The sequence below is a fragment of the Myotis lucifugus genome, unplaced genomic scaffold, assembly GCF_000147115.1.
Source record: "Myotis lucifugus unplaced genomic scaffold, Myoluc2.0 scaffold_336, whole genome shotgun sequence".
Classification (NCBI taxonomy): Eukaryota; Metazoa; Chordata; class Mammalia; order Chiroptera; family Vespertilionidae; genus Myotis; species Myotis lucifugus.
In genome coordinates this window covers 639265-657375 of record NW_005871384.1, presented here as the reverse complement: position 1 = coordinate 657375, position 18111 = coordinate 639265, and the positions used below count along the sequence as shown (strand labels likewise).

The 18111-nt window shown below is 47.8% G+C and overlaps 1 protein-coding gene across 1 annotated transcript; it reads left to right on the top strand.

The window, feature by feature from the left end:
- The first annotated feature begins 2171 nt into the window (after positions 1-2171).
- Positions 2172-16372, top strand: LOC102437933 (amiloride-sensitive amine oxidase [copper-containing]-like). Its single transcript, XM_023764556.1, has 6 exons — positions 2172-2193; positions 5362-5426; positions 12676-14264; positions 15135-15421; positions 15719-15901; positions 16103-16372. Exons 3-6 carry the CDS (start codon positions 12680-12682, stop codon positions 16370-16372), a joined length of 2325 nt encoding a protein of 774 aa, XP_023620324.1. The 5' UTR covers positions 2172-2193; positions 5362-5426; positions 12676-12679.
- The last annotated feature ends 1739 nt before the right edge of the window (positions 16373-18111 follow it).

Here is an 18111-nt window from a genome sequence, read left to right as displayed (position 1 = left end):
TCAAGTCTCCATGGTGAACCCATGACTGAAGGTGAAAGACATAAGTGAAGTCACTATATCAATCATCCTTTATGCATTTAAAGCTAATTGCCTTCTGGAATTGCAAACAAGTATCAGGTTAACTAACTATTTTCTCCTTCCTTTATCTAGCTGCCAATAAATACTGAAATCACTTGAAGTGAAAGTAGCAGGATGTTAATGATGACAAATACAAAAGTCAGCCCTGGCCAGATGGTTTGGTTGGTTGGTGCATCCTCCGGTACATCAAAGGTTGCCGGTTTGATTCTTGGCCAGGGCACATACCTAGGTTGCAGGTTCAGCACCCAGTCAGGGCAGGTAAGGGAGGCAACAGATAGATGTTTCTCTCACATCAATGTTTCTCTCTGTCTCTCTCTCTCCCTTCCTTTGTCTCCAAAATCACTAAAAACATCCTTGATGCAGATTTTAAAAAGAAGACAAAATAAATACAAAAGTCATCTATACTAATAAAAGGATAAGATGCTAATTAGACCAGATAGAATAGACATCTTCTGGCAAACCTTCCCAATATCCTTTCTGACAAAGCCAGGGCCCAGGCAGCGCCTCCTGGGGTCCTGGGTGCTTGTGGCCAGCCCAGGCAGTCCCGGCCCAGGTCTCAGGTGGCTGCAGCTGGCCAGAGGGATGGAAGCCTGGGTTCCGGGTGCCTGCGGCCAACCAGAGAGAGGGAAGCCTGCGTCCCGGGTGCGAGGGCCAAGACAGAGGCAGTTAGGGGCGATCAGGCTGGCAGGCGAGTGGTTAGGGGTGATTAGGAAGAAAAAGGGGATAGGAGGGACCAGGCAGGAAGGCAGATGCAGTGGGCAATCAGGCAGGCAGGCAGGCAAGTAGTAAGGAGCCAGCGGTCCCAGATTGTGGGAGGGATGTCTGACTGCCGGTTTAGGCCCGATCCCGGCAGTCGGATATACCCCTAGGGGTCTCAGATTGCAAAAGGGTGCAGGCCGGGCTGAGGGACCCCCTCCCATGCATGAATTTCGTGCACCGGGCGTCTAGTCCTATATAATAAAAGGCTAATATTCAAATTGCCCCCTTAACTGGGAGTTCAACCAGAAGTTTGAACAGGGGGCGCGGCTGGCTGGCCAACTGTCCGAGGCCTCTCCCTCCCGGCCAGCCAGACCCAACCAGGCCTGATCTGGGCAGGCTGTCCGAACCCAACCTGTGGACAAATTCATGCAGCAGGCCTCTAGTATAACAATAAAAAATAAGCACTCAAGTCTTGGTGATTAAGAAGATAAAGACCTGTTGGTTCTTTCTATCAAGCCCAAGCTTGCCCTTGTCATCTAACTAAGCCATCTTAGTACTGTGTCCCCTCCCTGCACAGGTGCCTCCCCCCACCCCCGTCCCTTCTCCTTTCTCTGTTCCCTCCCTGCACAGGTCCCTCCCCCACCACCCAGCCCCTGTCCCTTCTCCCTTCTCTGGGCCCTGGCTACAGCCATCCTGAGGACTTTCTCCCAGCCAATCCTTCCCTTCCTTCTGCATCCTTTCAGGGTCTCCGGGATGCAAAGAAGACTTCTTCTAGAGTCTCATATCAGTGGCTTCAAGCTCCCTGTGCTGCTCTGGCTCTGGCTCTGGCTCAGGCTCTGGCTCCCCATCCTAGACGTGGGTCAGGTTCCCTATTTTTATTGTTGGTGTCCGACTCTATCAGCCTCCGCCTTTGTCCATCCATTCGCTTCAGCTGAGACTGCTTGTTGGTAAATTTCCTCTTGTCTTTATCTCTGGCCTCTGAAACTCAGCATTTACTTTAATAAATTATGGCATCACACAGCTCGCATTGCTCCCAACAGGGAATACGACACCATAGACAGCTCCTGTGGATGGTGCCCTGTGGCAGGAGGAATGAAAGGAAACAGACAACTAGGGCACGGGTGTTGGGAGAAACAGAAGTGAACCCCAAGCTTAAGTGGTGGAGGCCTGGGGCATTTCCAAACTTGGGTACTTGTAGGGGCAACAGAACCCCCTGGCTACAGAGCCCCACTCGTGCCCATCCTCGGCCACCACCCCTGCCCTCTGGGAGCCCCTGAGCCCTACGTTGGTCCCCACCTTGGTTGACCCAGCCCTCGCCCTGTCCCTCCCAATAGGGCGGGACCAACAGAGCAATAAAGGTCCAGAAAGAGCTCAGACAAAGGCTGACTGCAGAGGGGAGAGGAGCAGAGCACACAGGTATGTTCTGATGGGCCATCGGGAGAGTTGAGAAGGGGATGACTAGTAGGGGAGGGAAGCGAGGCCTGGAGTGAGGGGCCAGGAGAAATGAAGACCCGAGAGGCCCAGAAAGCCAGGGGCAACCTCCCAGAGGCGAGATGGTAAAGGCTCAGTGGGAAGCTGGATGCTGTTCTCAGGCAGAGAGGAGCAGAGCACTCTGGCAGCCACGTTCTCCCCTCTCGTGGTTCAATGCCACAGTCCACACCCCAGCTGCCCCCTGGGACACCACACAGAGTACTGTGCTGGGGAGGATAAGCTTAAAGGGACAGCAAGTCACCTCCCTCTTCTACAGAGCAGAAAGGCATTTGGGGATAAGCAGTTCTAAAAATGAGGGCCCAGCCAGGAAAAGTCATTAGGAACTTAAATACATATTCCTGAGTGAACGAAGCCAGTCTGAAATGGCTACAGACAGGTGAGCCCAACCTTATGACATTCTGGGAAAGGCAAAAAATTATGGAGATGGTAAAAGATCAGGGGTTGGGGTGGGGAGGGCTGAGTAGCTGAGCACAGAGGATTTTTAGGGCAGTGAAACTACTCCGTAGGATTAGCAATGGCGATTACATGTCACAACACATCTGTCCAAACCATAGAATGTACAGCACCAAGAGTAAACTATGGACTGAGGGTGCAAATGATGTGTCAGTGTAGGTTCACTAATCGTAACAAATGCACCACTCTGGTGAGGAGTGTTGAAAATGGGGGAGACTGTACGGGGGGCGGGGCAGAGGGCAGATGGGGAGTCTTTGTGCCTTGGCTCAATTTTGTTGTGAACCTAGAACTGCTCTAAAAAGTAAAGTCTACTTTAAAAAGATGTTGACCCAAAATGTAATGGTAAAACAAGAGCTCACCCCATAGCCTTCTGTGATCTCTGGCTTCCCCCAGGGCTGCTGTGTCTCACCCATCCCTTCAGGCTGGACAGCACAAAGTCAGGTGAGTCCCCGACCTTACACCAGGGCCAGGGGGACAGGACCAGGCACAGGGACTGATTGGCTGCTCTGGGGGATGGGCTATGAGTGAAGACCCTGACCACACCCACCCACAAAATAGAAGGGAAAAGGACATCTCCCTATACCACCACCGGGGATGGCCACACCCTGAAGTGCCCTCCTAGGAGTCACAGATGGTCAATCAGCCACAACCTGAGCGCCCCACCAAGGACACAAAGCAGCCGGGCAGCACTGGCCAACTGGTCCTCACTCAGCCATAGTCTACAGCCTAATCTCAGTCGAATCCGTCTATGCTGCTCAAATTTAAAATCTTCTGGTTCCACTGAGCGTCTCCAGAAGGTTGGCTTTTAAAAAGAAGAGTAGCACCGGCCGTGGTGGCTCAGTGGTTGAGTGTCAACCTATGAACCAGGAGGTCATAGTTTGATTCCTGGTCGGGGTATATGGCCGGGTGGCAGGCTTGATCCTTGTAGGGGGTGTGCAGGAGGCATCCAATCAATGATTCTCATCATTGTTATTTCTATCTCTCTCTTCCTCTCTGAAATCAATAAAAAAAATTTTTTTAAAAAAGAAGAGTAGCTTGGGATTATTGAGTGCTTCCTAGAAGGTAAGCACAGTTCTAAACACATTATTCTACTGACCAATTGATTTCCCTCAAAGCCCTAGGAACTAGGTACCGTGGTTGTTTATTTCCATTGTACAGTTGAGAAAATGGAAGCCCAGAGAGTTTAAGCAACCTGCCCAAGGTCACACAGCTGGTCCTACTGGCGGGACATGTAGCTCTTGAACCCAGGCAGCCTGACCCCAGAGCCCACTCTTAGAACTTCTGCACTGCATTTCAAATTTTAGAATGAAAAAAATTCTGGTGTATCAACAATATAGCTCTACTATTAATACCCATGTCAACATAAGAAACATCCAAACCTATAGATAATTTTCATTAGAGTTTATTTGAGCCAAAACTGATGACAAGTGACAGGAAGCAGGATCTCAAGTCCTCCTGAGAATGACAGTTTGTAGTCTCAGTTATGCATTTGGAGTTGAGAAAGATGACATGAAGATGCAAGAAAGCAAGGGCCAATGCACCATTGATAAGATTGTGTGCTCCCTTGAGGATAGTTACACCTTGGAGGGAATGAAAAAGAGGGTCACTGTGGTATTTCGAAGGTGTGTTAACCTAGACCAGTGGTCGGCAAACCGCGGCTCGCAAGCCACTTGCGGCTCTTTGGCCCCTTGAGTGTGGCTCTTCCACAAAATACCACGTGCGGGCTTGCACATAGAGTGCGATTTAAACTTCGTGGCCCATGCGCAGAAGTCAGTTTTCGGCCTGGGCGAGTGTATTTTGAAGAAGTGGCGTTAGAAGAAGTGGGGGGGTGTTGGTCGGTTGGGCGATGGGAGACATGGCGCTGGCGGGCTGCAGGATACACAGTGCAGGGGAGGCACGAGCAATTCATGCAGGAGTGGAGTGAGCCAGTCAGTCAGCAGTCTCATTGTGCAGTGGTTAGTGCTAGTCGCGTCCGAAAATCGCCCGTGGGTGACAAAAGTACCTACTTGAAGCATAAAGTTACCTGTATTTTTCCAACCAGCTGCAAATCCTACAGGTATTTTTGTCATCAATTTAAGAATTGTAATTATTTTGTGTTGGTGGCTTTATTATTATAAAATGAAACTTATCTGCTTAGAGAGGTTTAAATGCCTAACCTTGCTAAATAACTTCTCTGGCTTACTGTTTCCTTCCTTAGCACTCATGACAACTGCAATTATTTGATGTGACTACTCATTTATTTAAAGTTGATCTTCCTCACTAGAATGTAAGTTCCAGAAGGATGTCATGTTATCTCCAGCCTTAGACACATAATAGGCATTCCATAAATATATTAGTGTATTGAACTCATGTTGTTAATACTAAGTACTCAATCCAAAATTATTAATTAAGTTAATAACAATGTACCTACCTATATAGTTTAAGTTTTAAAAATTTGGCTCTCAAAAGAAATTTCAATCATTGTACTGTTGATATTTGGCTCTGTTGACTAATGAGTTTGCCGACCACTGACCTAAATGAACAACAACACTGGCCAGGGCTGGCTTAAAAACCTTTCATGGACCAGGCCATCGCTACCCACCATGACCTGCCCTGGGAAGGGTTTATGATTTATCACTGCACACCTTTTTGTCCACACAGAGGACACAAGAAGTGCATTTGGAGAGGTGTCCTGTGTCACAGGCTCTGGCTGAGTCACCCTAAAGGTGAGTGTGAATGCTACATTCATTTGTGGCCAGGGTTCAGGATCCGGAAAAGGGGCTGTGCACAAATGAATACACTAGACAAGAAATAAGAATTTAGATGGCATGGGGGGGCCAGGCAAAAAACTTTTCTCTAGTGGAGAGGCTCTCTGACTTCTGGGTCCCATTTGCTTCTATTCACTTGAATACACATTTGCCCTTTAGGAATGCATACAGGCATATCAAAGGTAAAGTTTGGTAAACAGTAAAAGGATTATCAGGTTAGGGGATTGCCTTGAGCCATTTGGCCAACAGCAGGGCAATATTATGCTAAATATTGGTCTTAGCCTCCAGCATTTCTCCATTTTTGTTTTCTTAATAAATTTAGAAAGGTGTATGCCATTTGCAGAGCTTGAGTCCTTTTAAGACTTTTCATTCCGCATCTGCAGACTAGAAATAAACATATAAGAACAAGAATGAGACAGAATTCTTTCATGTCCTTTTTAAATTGCTGCCAGGCATTTAAGGAATTAGTCTGTAGTAGGCTTCTTTCTGGGCCATTAGTTCTTTATGGGTCCCCTTCCAATTACTATCCCCTGTGACATGACAGCAATGATATTCAAGTTCTGGATTGTGGGCAAACGGTGGGCAATGACAATGCAGGTCCAACCTTCTTTGGCTTTGTTCAGGGCAACCCGCACCATCGCACAACTGATGACTGCTAGCATGGCAAGACTTCTTCACCATCATCCAGGTCATTTCTGGACTGCTTCTCCTCTTTCTTGTTCTCCTCCCATTCCTTATCTTCAGCATGTTGCCCGGGGCCACTGCTATCTGTGGCTGGAGCAGTGGACTGTCAGCAGCCACTGGTACAGGGTGAAGCTCAGGGTGCAAGGTCCTCTCTTGGATTCCTGTTGCAGGAATCCACACAGAGTTGGAGGAGTTTTCTGGAAATACACAAGCATATCCTCGACCAAAAGTTAATAAAGGGACCCTTCCATAAACCAGACTCGGGATCTTTCCATTTAACCAGACCATTTTCCTTTAGCTTATTCTGACACCAATGTAATTGTATGGGTGTCTTGCCATCAGCATTACAAGTGAAAAAATTTAAAGTGAATGATTTTAAGTAATTAAGGCTTGATGTAGTTTACTTACAGGAGATTTCTCCACTATTCCCCCTTTTTGTTTTTAAAATTGGGAACATGAAAGAGGGATATTCCTTGATAATCTGTTTTGCCTGCTGCCACGTTAATGAGAATTGTTTTTGACAACATTTTGGCAGGCTGATGTAAAAGCTGATGAGATTCTGTGGCCTGATTTACTAAAGTAACTAATTGATCAGCATATGCATTTCCTTTTGTTAAAGGACCAGGACCTGTTTAAATAGTATATATAGACTTTGGTCACTGAGCCATTTTAATTGAGTAGTTGCAATTCTGTTTACCAGGCCAGCAGCATAGACAGATCAGAAATAATATTAAGAGGCTTTTGGAAATTCTGCAATGCAGCCTTGATAGCTTCTAATTCAATTGTTTGTACAGAAGTATGACTGGTCTGGATGACTCAGTCTGAATTCATTGCATGATAACTAGTTTTACTATTAGATGAACCATTAGTAAACTAGTTAATGCTCCAGGAATAGGTTCTTGTATAGTATTTTTGGTATAATAATAGGGGTGTGATATAAAAATTGTAGTAACTTGTTTTTTTAGTAGGTGACAACTAAGTTCCCCTAAATATTCACTTATTTCAATTTGCCATTTTAAATCAGTCTGAAATAAGGTTTATTTTTTAACTTCATTTGTTCTTGGGTGTGGACACTAAATGATAGAAATTGGATTTTTGTTATCAGTCTTTTTGAGTATATAGACATAAACTTTCTTTAGGGAGGGAAAATGCAAATTATTTACTCTTAAGTGTCCTTGGTTTAGGGAAGATAGGATTTACTAGATGGCCCCAAACCGCTTGGCATTTATATTTTCTAGATGGTTGCAAGCTGCTGTTACATGCAAGCCACGAAATTAGAAAATGATTCTGTAGGTCTTTATGTATACTTCATAAAAACTTTCTTAGTATATTGAATAAATTTGTCATTTCTCCCATAGAGATTTTTATTTTTTTTTAAATATATTCTTTATTGATTTTTTTTACAGAGAGGAAGGGAGAGAGATAGAGAGTTAGAAACATCAATGAGAGAGAAACATCGATAAGCTGTCTCTTGCACACACCCTACTGGGGATGTGCCTGCAACCAAGGTACATGCCCTTGATCAGAATCGAACCTGGGACCCTTCAGTCCACAGGCTGATGCTCTATCCACTGAGCCAAACTGTTAGGGCTCCCATAGAGATTTTTAGATAAGGTCTTAACTAATTAATGTTCTCTAATAATTTCTAAAAGTCATTTAAAGTTTTAAGGCAACCTTTTCATATGTCCACCTTTTGAGGCTTAATATATTGACTTTTAATTACAGTTCCTAGATATGTAAAGAGCATTTTCCTCTGTATTTCCTCCCAGAGTGATCTCTAAGCCACAGTTAAGGAGTTTCCTTTAAACACCTTTTCTTTCTTTTAAACAGAGCAACAAACTTGGTTGCTATTCAGGAAAAAACAGTAGGAGAGAGGTATGCTAGCAAATACTGCAATGCATACATTTCAAGTAAAAGTAACTCTCTTTTTACTTATGGTGTCTCATTAATGGTGAGATTTAATACTTGAATAATGACGTTTAGTTTACTTTGTAAATAGTAACAAAAGATTTTAAAATTTCTCCTTCTATTAAGCTAAAATTTACTTTTAAACAGCATTCTCTTCGGCTAGTGCTCATTTGCATATGTGTGCAAATTTTACTTTGGACTTTGTTAGAACCAATTACTCATAAAATAGTGGCTTCCCATATAAATGAGTTTATAAAAGACCTTGATTTTTTTGTAAAGAGCCAATCCATCAAGTAATCAAAGCATGCATTTTTATTGAAAAAGTAAAGTAAGCAAACCTATACATTTGACCTATGAAGTACAGATGCCACCCTACCCAACAGCCTATCTGAAAAGCAGGCTGTCTGAGGCACTGTGTATGCAACCTTGTCCTGCCAAGCTTAGAGGTTGAAGCCTTATAACATTTAAAATGTATGCATATAAATAGAACACAGTTATTAATCTTTATTTGATAAAGCTTCCCACGTGATTTCAAGTATAGTAGAATTTGGTTTAAAAATATTTCTTTTAAGAAGAGAGAATAAATCCGTGAATCATTCCAGGGCCCTTAAAATGTCCCAAAGCTATCTCTCCGTTAAAGTCTTGAAATTTAACTTGGAAAGACTATCAAATATACATAACCCAAAGATTATATTAAACACTCTTTCTAATTATTCTAAAAGATATCAATTAAATTTAAAACGGTTTTTATATTAAAAATTTGGTTCAAACCATAGAATTAATCCTTTTTTTTTAATCAGGCCAATAAAATATTATATCCTAGGTTGAAATTTTACCACACGTAGTACATATAAGGACTACAATATATTTTGAACTACTAATTTTCTAAAGAAAATACAAGAATTATTTTTCTCAAAGATGAATTACTATATTTTATGTATTTTGCTATCACAATCATATAATTTCTCTCAACTTAATATGAACTTTAAACTCTTAGAAGCCTCAAATTTTAGGTGGCAAGTTAAATACTTAGCATTTCTTAGATTAGTAATATATTTATATTTTTAAGGATATATTTTAAATAAAATACAAGACATATTTAAGTAATAGATTCAAATCTATGTTTTTAGATTTTTCATATGAGGCAAACTCAGATTAATATTTCAGTGTTTAGTCATTTTAAAATACCTAGATATTTAATAATTTTTATTATTTAATTCAGCAATGTTCTAAAGTTTTAAGTTACTAAAGACTTTGTAAAACTATATGTGAGGCTGGTGAATACCCCCGCCTGTCATGTGGAAGGCTGATGGAAAGGCAGGGGGCAGGGAAGCAGGCCCGTAGCCACTTTGATTTTAAAACTGCCACCTTCCACCTTAGAGATAACTTCTGAGGTTGCTGCTGCGGGAAACACGACTGGCTCTTTCCTCTAACAGAATGCAGTCAGTCTCCTCTGAGTGAGTGGACTTTCATTATTAATACATTTATAACTATTACTGAAAGCTTTATTATAAACTAGAGGACTGGTGCATGAATTCGTGCACAGGTGGGGTTCCTTGAGGTGGCCTGCGGGGATTGGGCCGAAACCCACAGTCCAACACCGCCTGCAGCTCCTACCTGCTGCTCCCACTCATCCTGGCACCACTGCGCCTGTCCTGGGTTCACGCCCAATCAGTCCCAATTGGGAGAGGTTTGCACTGCCACAGCGGTGCTCGCCAGCAATGAGCCCTGTGCCTGGCGCCCTCCAAAGGGAGTGGCTTGCGGGATCAGATCGAAACTGGCTCTCCAACATCCCCTGAGGGGTCCGGGATTGCGAGAGGCCGCAGGTCAGGCCGAGGGACCCCACCAGTGCACAATCAGAGCTGGAGAGGGACCGCAGGAGGGCTCCAAGGCATGTCCGGCCCTGTCTTGCCCAGTCCTGATCGGGCCGATCTGGGGTGGGCTGATTGGGGCCAGCCGGTTGGGAAAGGACTGTGGGAGGGCTCCAGGGTGTGTTCAGCCCATCTCACTCAGTCCTGATTGTCCAGACCTCAGCAGCAAGATAACCTACCAGTCAGAGCACCTGCCCCCTGGTGGTCCATGCACATCATAGCAACAGGTCGACCAGTCGACTGTCTGCCCCCAGTGGTCACTGCTTGTCATAGCTAGTGATTGAGCAACCTTAGTATATCATTAGCATATTACACTTTGATTGGTTGAACAGTCCACCGGTCACTGGATGACCAGACACTTAGCATGTTAGGCTTTTATTATATAGGATTCTTTATTTTAGTTACATCTATTTATTTATGTTTTAATAACTTTAAGATTTTAAAGCCAATTATTATTATCCAAGGCATTTTCTTTGGCAAATTCTGTAACAGAGATAACTTATTGACTTTCAGGGGCTTTAATGTGAAAGTATTATTTGATTTTTATTTTATAAAAACACGAGTGCCCCGCTCTAACCGGTTTGCCTCAGTGGATAGAGCGTCGGCCTGCGGACTGAAAGGTCCCAGGTTCGATTCTGGTCAAGGGAATGTACCTTGGTTGCGGGCACATCCCCAGTAGGGTGTGTGCAGGAGGCAGCTGATCGATGTTTCTCTCTCATTGATGTTTCTAACTCTCTATCCCTCTCCATTTCTCTCTATAAAAAGTCAATAAAATATACTTTTAAAAAAAGAAAAAACAGGAGTGCCCCAAGATTTGGGAGGCAACCTTGGAATGCGGTCCATTATTATCCAAGAACTACCCATTATTATGGAAACACTAATCTTGTTGCCCAAACACAGCCTGTATATTTTCTTTCTGTCATTATTGCCATCTTTTAAAGAAAAACAGTCTTGGATTTATTCTGTAGCATCCATGAAGAAATGGGGCTCAGTCCAGGAGGCCAGCCAAAATCGGGCAGGGCGCACCTTCTCTTAAGCTAGCTTTTTTCTCTTCATGGGTACAGAAATCCCAAACGCATCCCTAAATTGTGAGAAATGTCTCATCTATTCAAATTTCAAATGATGGACTGGGAAATAAAAACATGGCAAAAATGAGACTTTTAATAACACTCTTGAGAGTGGGCGTCCATTTTACAGAATTACCATAAGACTGGGCAGGAGCCTTTTTTAGTTACTTCCCTTTGTCTAGGGAATTTTCCTAGGATCTGTGTTATCAACAGGTGTTCTGCTTATATTCTTCCTCTCCCCGTTCCCACCTTCTTTTCGCTTTGGGGAAATTTAGCAATGGCCTGTCCATCTACTGTTTCTTTTCTATTAAATTAAATTAAATTAAAGGCAAGCTTAATAAACTAACAATAAACAACAGAGACAGATAACAATCAACAGACAAGCGCCCATAACATATAGACAATAATTACTAAGTCAGAGTTCCTTTCATGGATCTTATCCTATTTTACTCTCCATACTACTGACTGGCCTCTAAAATTATTTTAGCTAAAATTTGCTTGTCCCAAGGTGTCATATGGTCATTTTCAGACAAAGCATTAAAGAGTCCTTTTGTAGAATAATTATTAGCCCCATTTTCTCTAGCTGTTGAGTCCTTCCACACTAGAGGCAGAGGATCCAGGGCTTTAGGTATTACAGAATTTTGATGCTCAATACGAAGTGGGCATAATGCAGCTCGAACAAGAGCACACATACTTAAAGATGACAAGGAAACTTGTTTTCCTTGAGCCTGATTTAAGAGAGTATCCTTTGACGCCTTAATTTCTTTATCCTTGACCATGCAAGCTAAAACTTTACAATGATGTTTTTGCCCTTTACGCAAATTCTTCCCCATTATAGCCTGGCTGAAACAAAAGACGTTCCTCATCCACTTATGGTTCATGACTCTGAAGCTGCAATGGGTTTTGTGCACAGTGAATTTCCCCACCTTTTCGGTGAACCTCCCACCTTTCCGGTGAATTTCCTTTTTTCTTAGTTTTTCGCTCAGGTGAATCTTCTCCTGGTCCCTTAGAAGTCACCAGATGTGAATGCCGCATCCATTTGCGGCTAGGGTTCAGGATCTGGAAAAGGGGCCGTGCACAAACGAATACACTAGACAAGAAATAAGAATTTATAAACATAGGGGGCCAGGCGGAAAACCTTTCTCTAGTGGAGAGGCTCTCTGACTTCTGGGTCCCATTTGCTTTTATTCAGTGGAACACACATTTGCCCTTTAGGAATGCATAAGGCATATCAAAGGTAAAGCTTGGTAAACAGTAACAGGATTATCAGGGTAAAAATTGCTTTGAGCCATTTGGCCCACAGCAGGGCAATATTATCCTGATTTTCAGCCCTGTTGAATATCACATTGATAAGCTAATTACTGTTAGTCTTAGCCCACAGCAGTAGAGGTGCAGCCATTCTGACATAATGCACAGATAAGGGAAAAGCAGAGTTGACGTAGGTATGAAAATCTGCAGGACTAAGCAAGGCTTATAGACAAGCGAGGAGAGTGTAGAATTAAAATCAATGGAAAGCACAGGTCTGAGCAGCCTGGGGCCCCAGCTGCGCCAGCATGGCCACTGGCTGGCACGGCGGCCAAGGGATGAAGCTGTGTCTATTGGGAAACTACGGGGCCAGCCTAGTGGAAACCCATATCTTCCCATAAAACAACTAAGTTCACATTTCCCACATTCTAGAGCCATGAGGCGAGAGAGCCCGGCCCTTGGCTGGGCCATGGCTGCTGTCCTGATGCTGCAGGCGCTGGCCATGGGCAATCATTCCCCAAAGACCCTGCGCAGCCAGGCCGGGGTGTTCGCGGACCTGAGCATCCAGGAGGTGAAGGCCGTGCGCAACTTCCTCTGGTCCCGGAAGGACCTGAGGCTGGAGCCCTCCAGAGGATCAACCATCACCAAGAACTACGTGTTCCTCATTGAGATGCTGCTGCCCAGGAAGCAGCAGGTGCTGAAATTTCTGGACCAGGGTCACAGGCGGCCGGCTCGGGAGGCGCGTGCCCTCATCTTATTCGGAGCCCAGGAGCATCCCAACGTCACCGAGTTTGCCGTGGGTCCCCTGCCAAGGCCCCACTACCTGCGCCCGCTGCCCCCCAGGCCTGGGCACCGGATATCCTGGAACTCCAGGCCCATGTCCTCGGCAGAGTATGTCCTACTGAACCAAACCCTGCAGGAGGCCACCAGGCCCTTGCACCGATTTTTCCTGGACACCACGGGCTTCTCCTTCCAGGACTGTCACACCCGATGCCTGACTTTCACCGACGTGGCCCCTCAGGGCTTGGCCTCGGGCGAGCGCCGCTCCTGGATCATCTTGCAGCGCTTTGTGGAAGGCTTCTACTTGCACCCCACAGGCCTGGAGCTCCTCCTGGACCACAGCAGCATGAATGCCCAGGACTGGGCGGTGGAGCAGGTCTGGTACAATGGGAAGTTCTACCGAAGCCCAGAAGAGCTGGCCCGGAAGTACGATGCCGGAGAGGTGGACGTGGTGGTCCTGGAGGACCCGCTCCCCGAGGGCAAGGGGGCCAAGGGCACGAAGGAGCCGCCCCTCTTCTCGTCCTACAAGCCACGTGGGCATTTCCCCAGCCCCATGACCGTGAAGGGCCCCCACCTGGTCCAGCCCCAAGGCCCCCGCTACAGGCTGGAGGGCAACGCTGTGCTCTACGGGGGCTGGAGCTTCGCCTTCAGGCTGCGGTCCTCCACGGGGCTGCAGGTGCTGAACGTGCATTTCGGTGGGGAGCGCATTGCCTATGAGGTGAGCGTCCAGGACGCAGTGGCGCTGTACGGAGGCCACACACCTGCGGGCATGCAGACCAAGTACATCGATGTGGGCTGGGGTTTGGGCACCGTCACCCATGAGTTGGCCCCCGGCATCGACTGCCCAGAGACAGCCACCTTCCTGGATGCCGTCCACTACTATGATGCCGATGACCCTGTTCACTACCCCCGAGCCCTCTGTGTCTTCGAGATGCCCACGGGGGTGCCCCTTCGGCGCCACTTTGACTCCGACTCCAACGGTGGCTTCAACTTCTATGCAGGGCTCCAGGGCCAGGTGCTGGTGCTGCGGACGACGTCCACGGTCTACAACTATGACTACATTTGGGACTTCATCTTCTACCCCAACGGGGTGATGGAGGCCAAGATGCACGCCACTGGCTATGTGCACGCCACCTTCTACACGCCCGAGGGGCTGCGCTACGGAACACGCCTGCACACGCACTTGATCGGCAACATACACACTCACCTGGTGCACTACCGCGTAGACCTGGATGTGGCAGGTAGGACTCGCTGGCGACAAACGTCCCCAGGTCAGACCTCTGTGTGCAAACACTAACTCCCACTGTGGGAGACGATGCTGGACCCCTGAGGCACACCATCAGGAGAACCTGCCCCACCTGCTCTGAGTCCGCAGGGCTGGAGTCGCTGAGCCCCCGGAAGGGGTGAACGTGAACGGCGCCCCAGTGCTGCCCAGGGTGTGGCAGCCTGGACCCTGTCCTGCCCTGGGGCTGCGCTGACCCCTGGGTAGGGTGGGTTGGGTAGAAAGGTGCGCTCAGTGTGGCAGAGAGGACAATGCCTCGATGTCAGCAAGGTTGCTGCTGCCTGGCACCTGGAGGTGGACGCAGCACCATTGGGGTTACTCGCTGTGTCTCCTGGGTTGATGGTGTCACCGCGGCATAGGCCTCGTGGTAGGATGTGGCCTGACATCAAGTCAGAACCGCCCCCAGAACCAGACAGGTGGCTCCCTGTCCTAACCCCGCCCTCCCCACCCGGCTCAGCCCCCTCCTCCCACGCCCTGGCCACAGCAGGTGGTGGACACAGCCCCCGCCTGGGGAAAGACGGCCGCCCCTCTCTTGGGCTGCAGGACAGCCCAAAGCCTGGGACCCAGGGCTCAAAGAAACTGCCCACAGACCCACTGCAAAGACCGCCGCTGCGGTGAGCTATCGCATCGTCCTCTGGTTCCCCTGTAGGTTTTCGTGTTTAATCCCTTCCTCCCACCCCACAGCTGGCTTCATGCGAACCCACGACACCCCCTTGGCCCCTGATGGTTTGCTGTTGGACGTGGTCTGGGTGGAGAACCCAGTGTAAAATGGGGGAAGGTGTACTTTGGGTGCTGGATCCTCATTCTGCATCTCCCTTCACACCCACAGGCACCAAGAATAGCTTCCAGACGCTGGGCATGAAGCTAGAAAACATCACCAACCCCTGGAGCCCAGAGCACAGGCTGGTCCAGCCAACCCTAGAGCAGACAGAGTACTCCCGTGAGCGCCAGGCGGCCTTCCCCTTCGGACAGACTTTGCCCAAGTACCTGCTCTTCACCAGCCCCAAGGAGAACCGCTGGGGCCACAAGCGCAGCTACCGGCTGCAGATCCACTCCATGGCTGAGCAGGTGCTGCCGCCCGGCTGGGAGGAAGACTTGTATGTGGCTCTGCCACAGGTCAGTCCGAGGCTTGACTCTATAACCTCTCCCTACATTTCCCTGTGTCTGGGGTGGCTGTGTTTCTGTCTATGAGACTCTGGGTCTGTATGGCAGTGTGCGTGTGTGTGTGTGTGTGTCACAAAGCAAAGCAAGGGGAGTGGTTAACATGTTTAAATGTTCTTGCGAGTTTCAAATCTATTTCCTTACTCGAGCCTTGTTTCCCCGCTGACCCTGGGGCAGACTGACAGGCGCCCAAGACATGATGTGGAAATCCGGGAAAGCCACGTCATTGACCCTGCAGACGTTCCCCGGGAGGGGCTGGGCCACCCCCGTGCCCAGAGCCACCTGGCTGCTCTGCCCGGCAGGTACCCCCTGGCAGTGACCAAGTACCGGGAGTCTGAGCGGTGCAGCAGCAGCATCTACAACCAGAACGACCCCTGGGACCCGCCTGTGGTCTTTGAGGAGTTTCTTCAAAACAATGAGAACATTGAAGAAGAGGTACTGGCCCCGCCTTCTTCCAGCCCCAGCCCCAGACTAGAGCTGCACCCCCTCCCTGGGCCTGTGCCAGCAGCACCTCGCTGTGTGGAGAGCAAGCTCAGTGTCCCCAGATCTGCCCATTCCTTATGAGGAGAGCTTGAGGGGTCGCCTACCCCTCGCCTCTCCGAGCCCGTCAGCACTGCCCACCCCTCTCTCCCACAGGACTTGGTGGCCTGGGTGACAGTGGGCTTCCTGCACATCCCCCACTCAGAGGACATCCCCAACACGGCCACCCCCGGGAACTCTGTGGGCTTCATGCTCCGGCCCTTCAACTTCTTCCCCGAGGACCCATCCGTGGCATCCAGGGACACCGTGATCGTGCGGCCCCGGGACAAAGGCCCCAACTACGTGCAGCGATGGATCCCTGAGGAGGGCGGGGACTGCTGGAAGCCTACCCCCTTTAGCTACAATGGCACTTACTGGCCTGTGTGAAGGGCCCCTTGTTAAAGTAATCATTATGGTACTTAATGTTAGGACCTTAGAATGTAAGACTTAAAGCATGTAACCCTGTGTGGACTGTTATAGTAATGCTAGATATAGGAATGCTGTGTGGGACCCAGGAATGCACCCTTGTAGCTCTGCTTAGTACTGATAAACAGCCTATCTGATGGGAAAGCTCAAAGCCTGTACACACCCATAGATTAACAGACCCTGGGTGGATCCACACATGGCAGCCGCTGATAACACACACACCAACGAAGACCACGTCTACAGAGGGCTATAAGATCAGACAGTTTGATGGACCCAGCAGCGAATAGCTCTCCTGTCGCCAGAGCGTGAGGACCTGTGTGTGCTCACGTCTTGGTTCCCAGCACCAAACTCTTCCCAATTAACTGTCGATCGACAAAAGAGCCAGCAGCCAACGACGCCGTCTACCCCTTTGTGTGTGTCAGCGAGCATCGCCAGTGGATCCTTTCTAGCGTCTGAGACCCATCAGGAACTGGTAAATAAACCCCCTGTGTGCTTGCATCTAACCTGTTTGTCTGTGTGTAATTTCTCCGGCTCGGCTCAGATCTCAGTGCTGTCTCTGTGAAAGTGTCTGACCAGAAGGTATTGGCGCAAGCCTCAGGCGGATGGTCCAGACCACCTGTGCATGTCCCACTTAGGAGCAGCACCTTTATGGGAACCCCCCGCACCTCGACATAGGTGACGGGCCTTAAATATATAAAAATAGAAACTTGCCCTAACCAGTTTGGCTCAGTGGATAGAGCATCAGCCTGTGGACTGAAGGGTCCCAGGTTCGATTCCGGCCAAGGGCACATGCCCAGGTTCAGGACTTGATCCCCAGTAGGGGGGTGTGCAGGAGGCAGCCAATCAATGATTCTCTCTCATCATTGATGTTTCTATCTCTCTCCCCCTCTTCCTTCCTCTCTGAAATCAATAAAGAAATATATTTAAAAATAAAAATAAAATTAAATAAAAATACAATCTTATTTGGGACATTCCTGCCCCAGCTAACTCCTCACTAAAAGCCCGAGTACCCCACCCCACACAGGGACGGATAATAAACCCTCCAGGGCTCAGCTCCAAGTGCTGCTTCTTGTGGGGGGCCCAGCGGGTGAGACACACCCCTGCCCATGGCCTCCATTCACCTTGGTCTACTCTATCCCAGAAAAGACCTCCATTACGAAGGCACATGACAGCCACTGAAACACAAACTTTACCTGTCACGTTGGTTTTAAAAGCCTGAGGCTGACAGCTCCCTCTTGGGAGTCTGTGGGGGGAACTCCCCTACGTCACCAAGGGGCGGGCTAATTAGCACAACTGTAGGGAGACGCTTTGGGGAAAATCTAGCAAAATTGCCAACACCTTTACCCTTGGACACAGTGATCCAATGTCTAGCGGTTTATCCCAGAGATCTGCTCACAAACACAGAAAAAAGTGTGTACACAGTGACTCACTGCAGAGCTGTTTGTCATAGCAACGTCTGGAAACAACCCAAACATTCACCTATGGGAGAGAGCTTGCAGGTCTGAATAAACTATGGCACGTCCACACAGTGCAAGGAGCACGTTCTCTGTACCAATGGCGGCTGGGGGGTGGGAAACCTAAGGAAGAAAAGAGCACGGGTATAGAACAATCTCTACAGCGTGCCAACTTCCACATAAGAGAGGAGGATGTATATTGACTGATAAGTCTACACACGTGTTTACATTGATTTATAGAAATTC

Bases quoted from the DNA above. Each gene is read 5' to 3' on its own strand.
- LOC102437933 (XM_023764556.1), top strand. From the start codon at position 12,680: ATGAGGCGAGAGAGCCCGGCCCTTGGCTGGGCCATGGCTGCTGTCCTG. The intron at 14,265-15,134 runs GTAGGACTCGCT...TCACACCCACAG, and splicing joins CGTAGACCTGGATGTGGCAG to GCACCAAGAATAGCTTCCAG. The intron at 15,422-15,718 runs GTCAGTCCGAGG...GTTCCCCGGGAG, and splicing joins TGTATGTGGCTCTGCCACAG to GGGCTGGGCCACCCCCGTGC.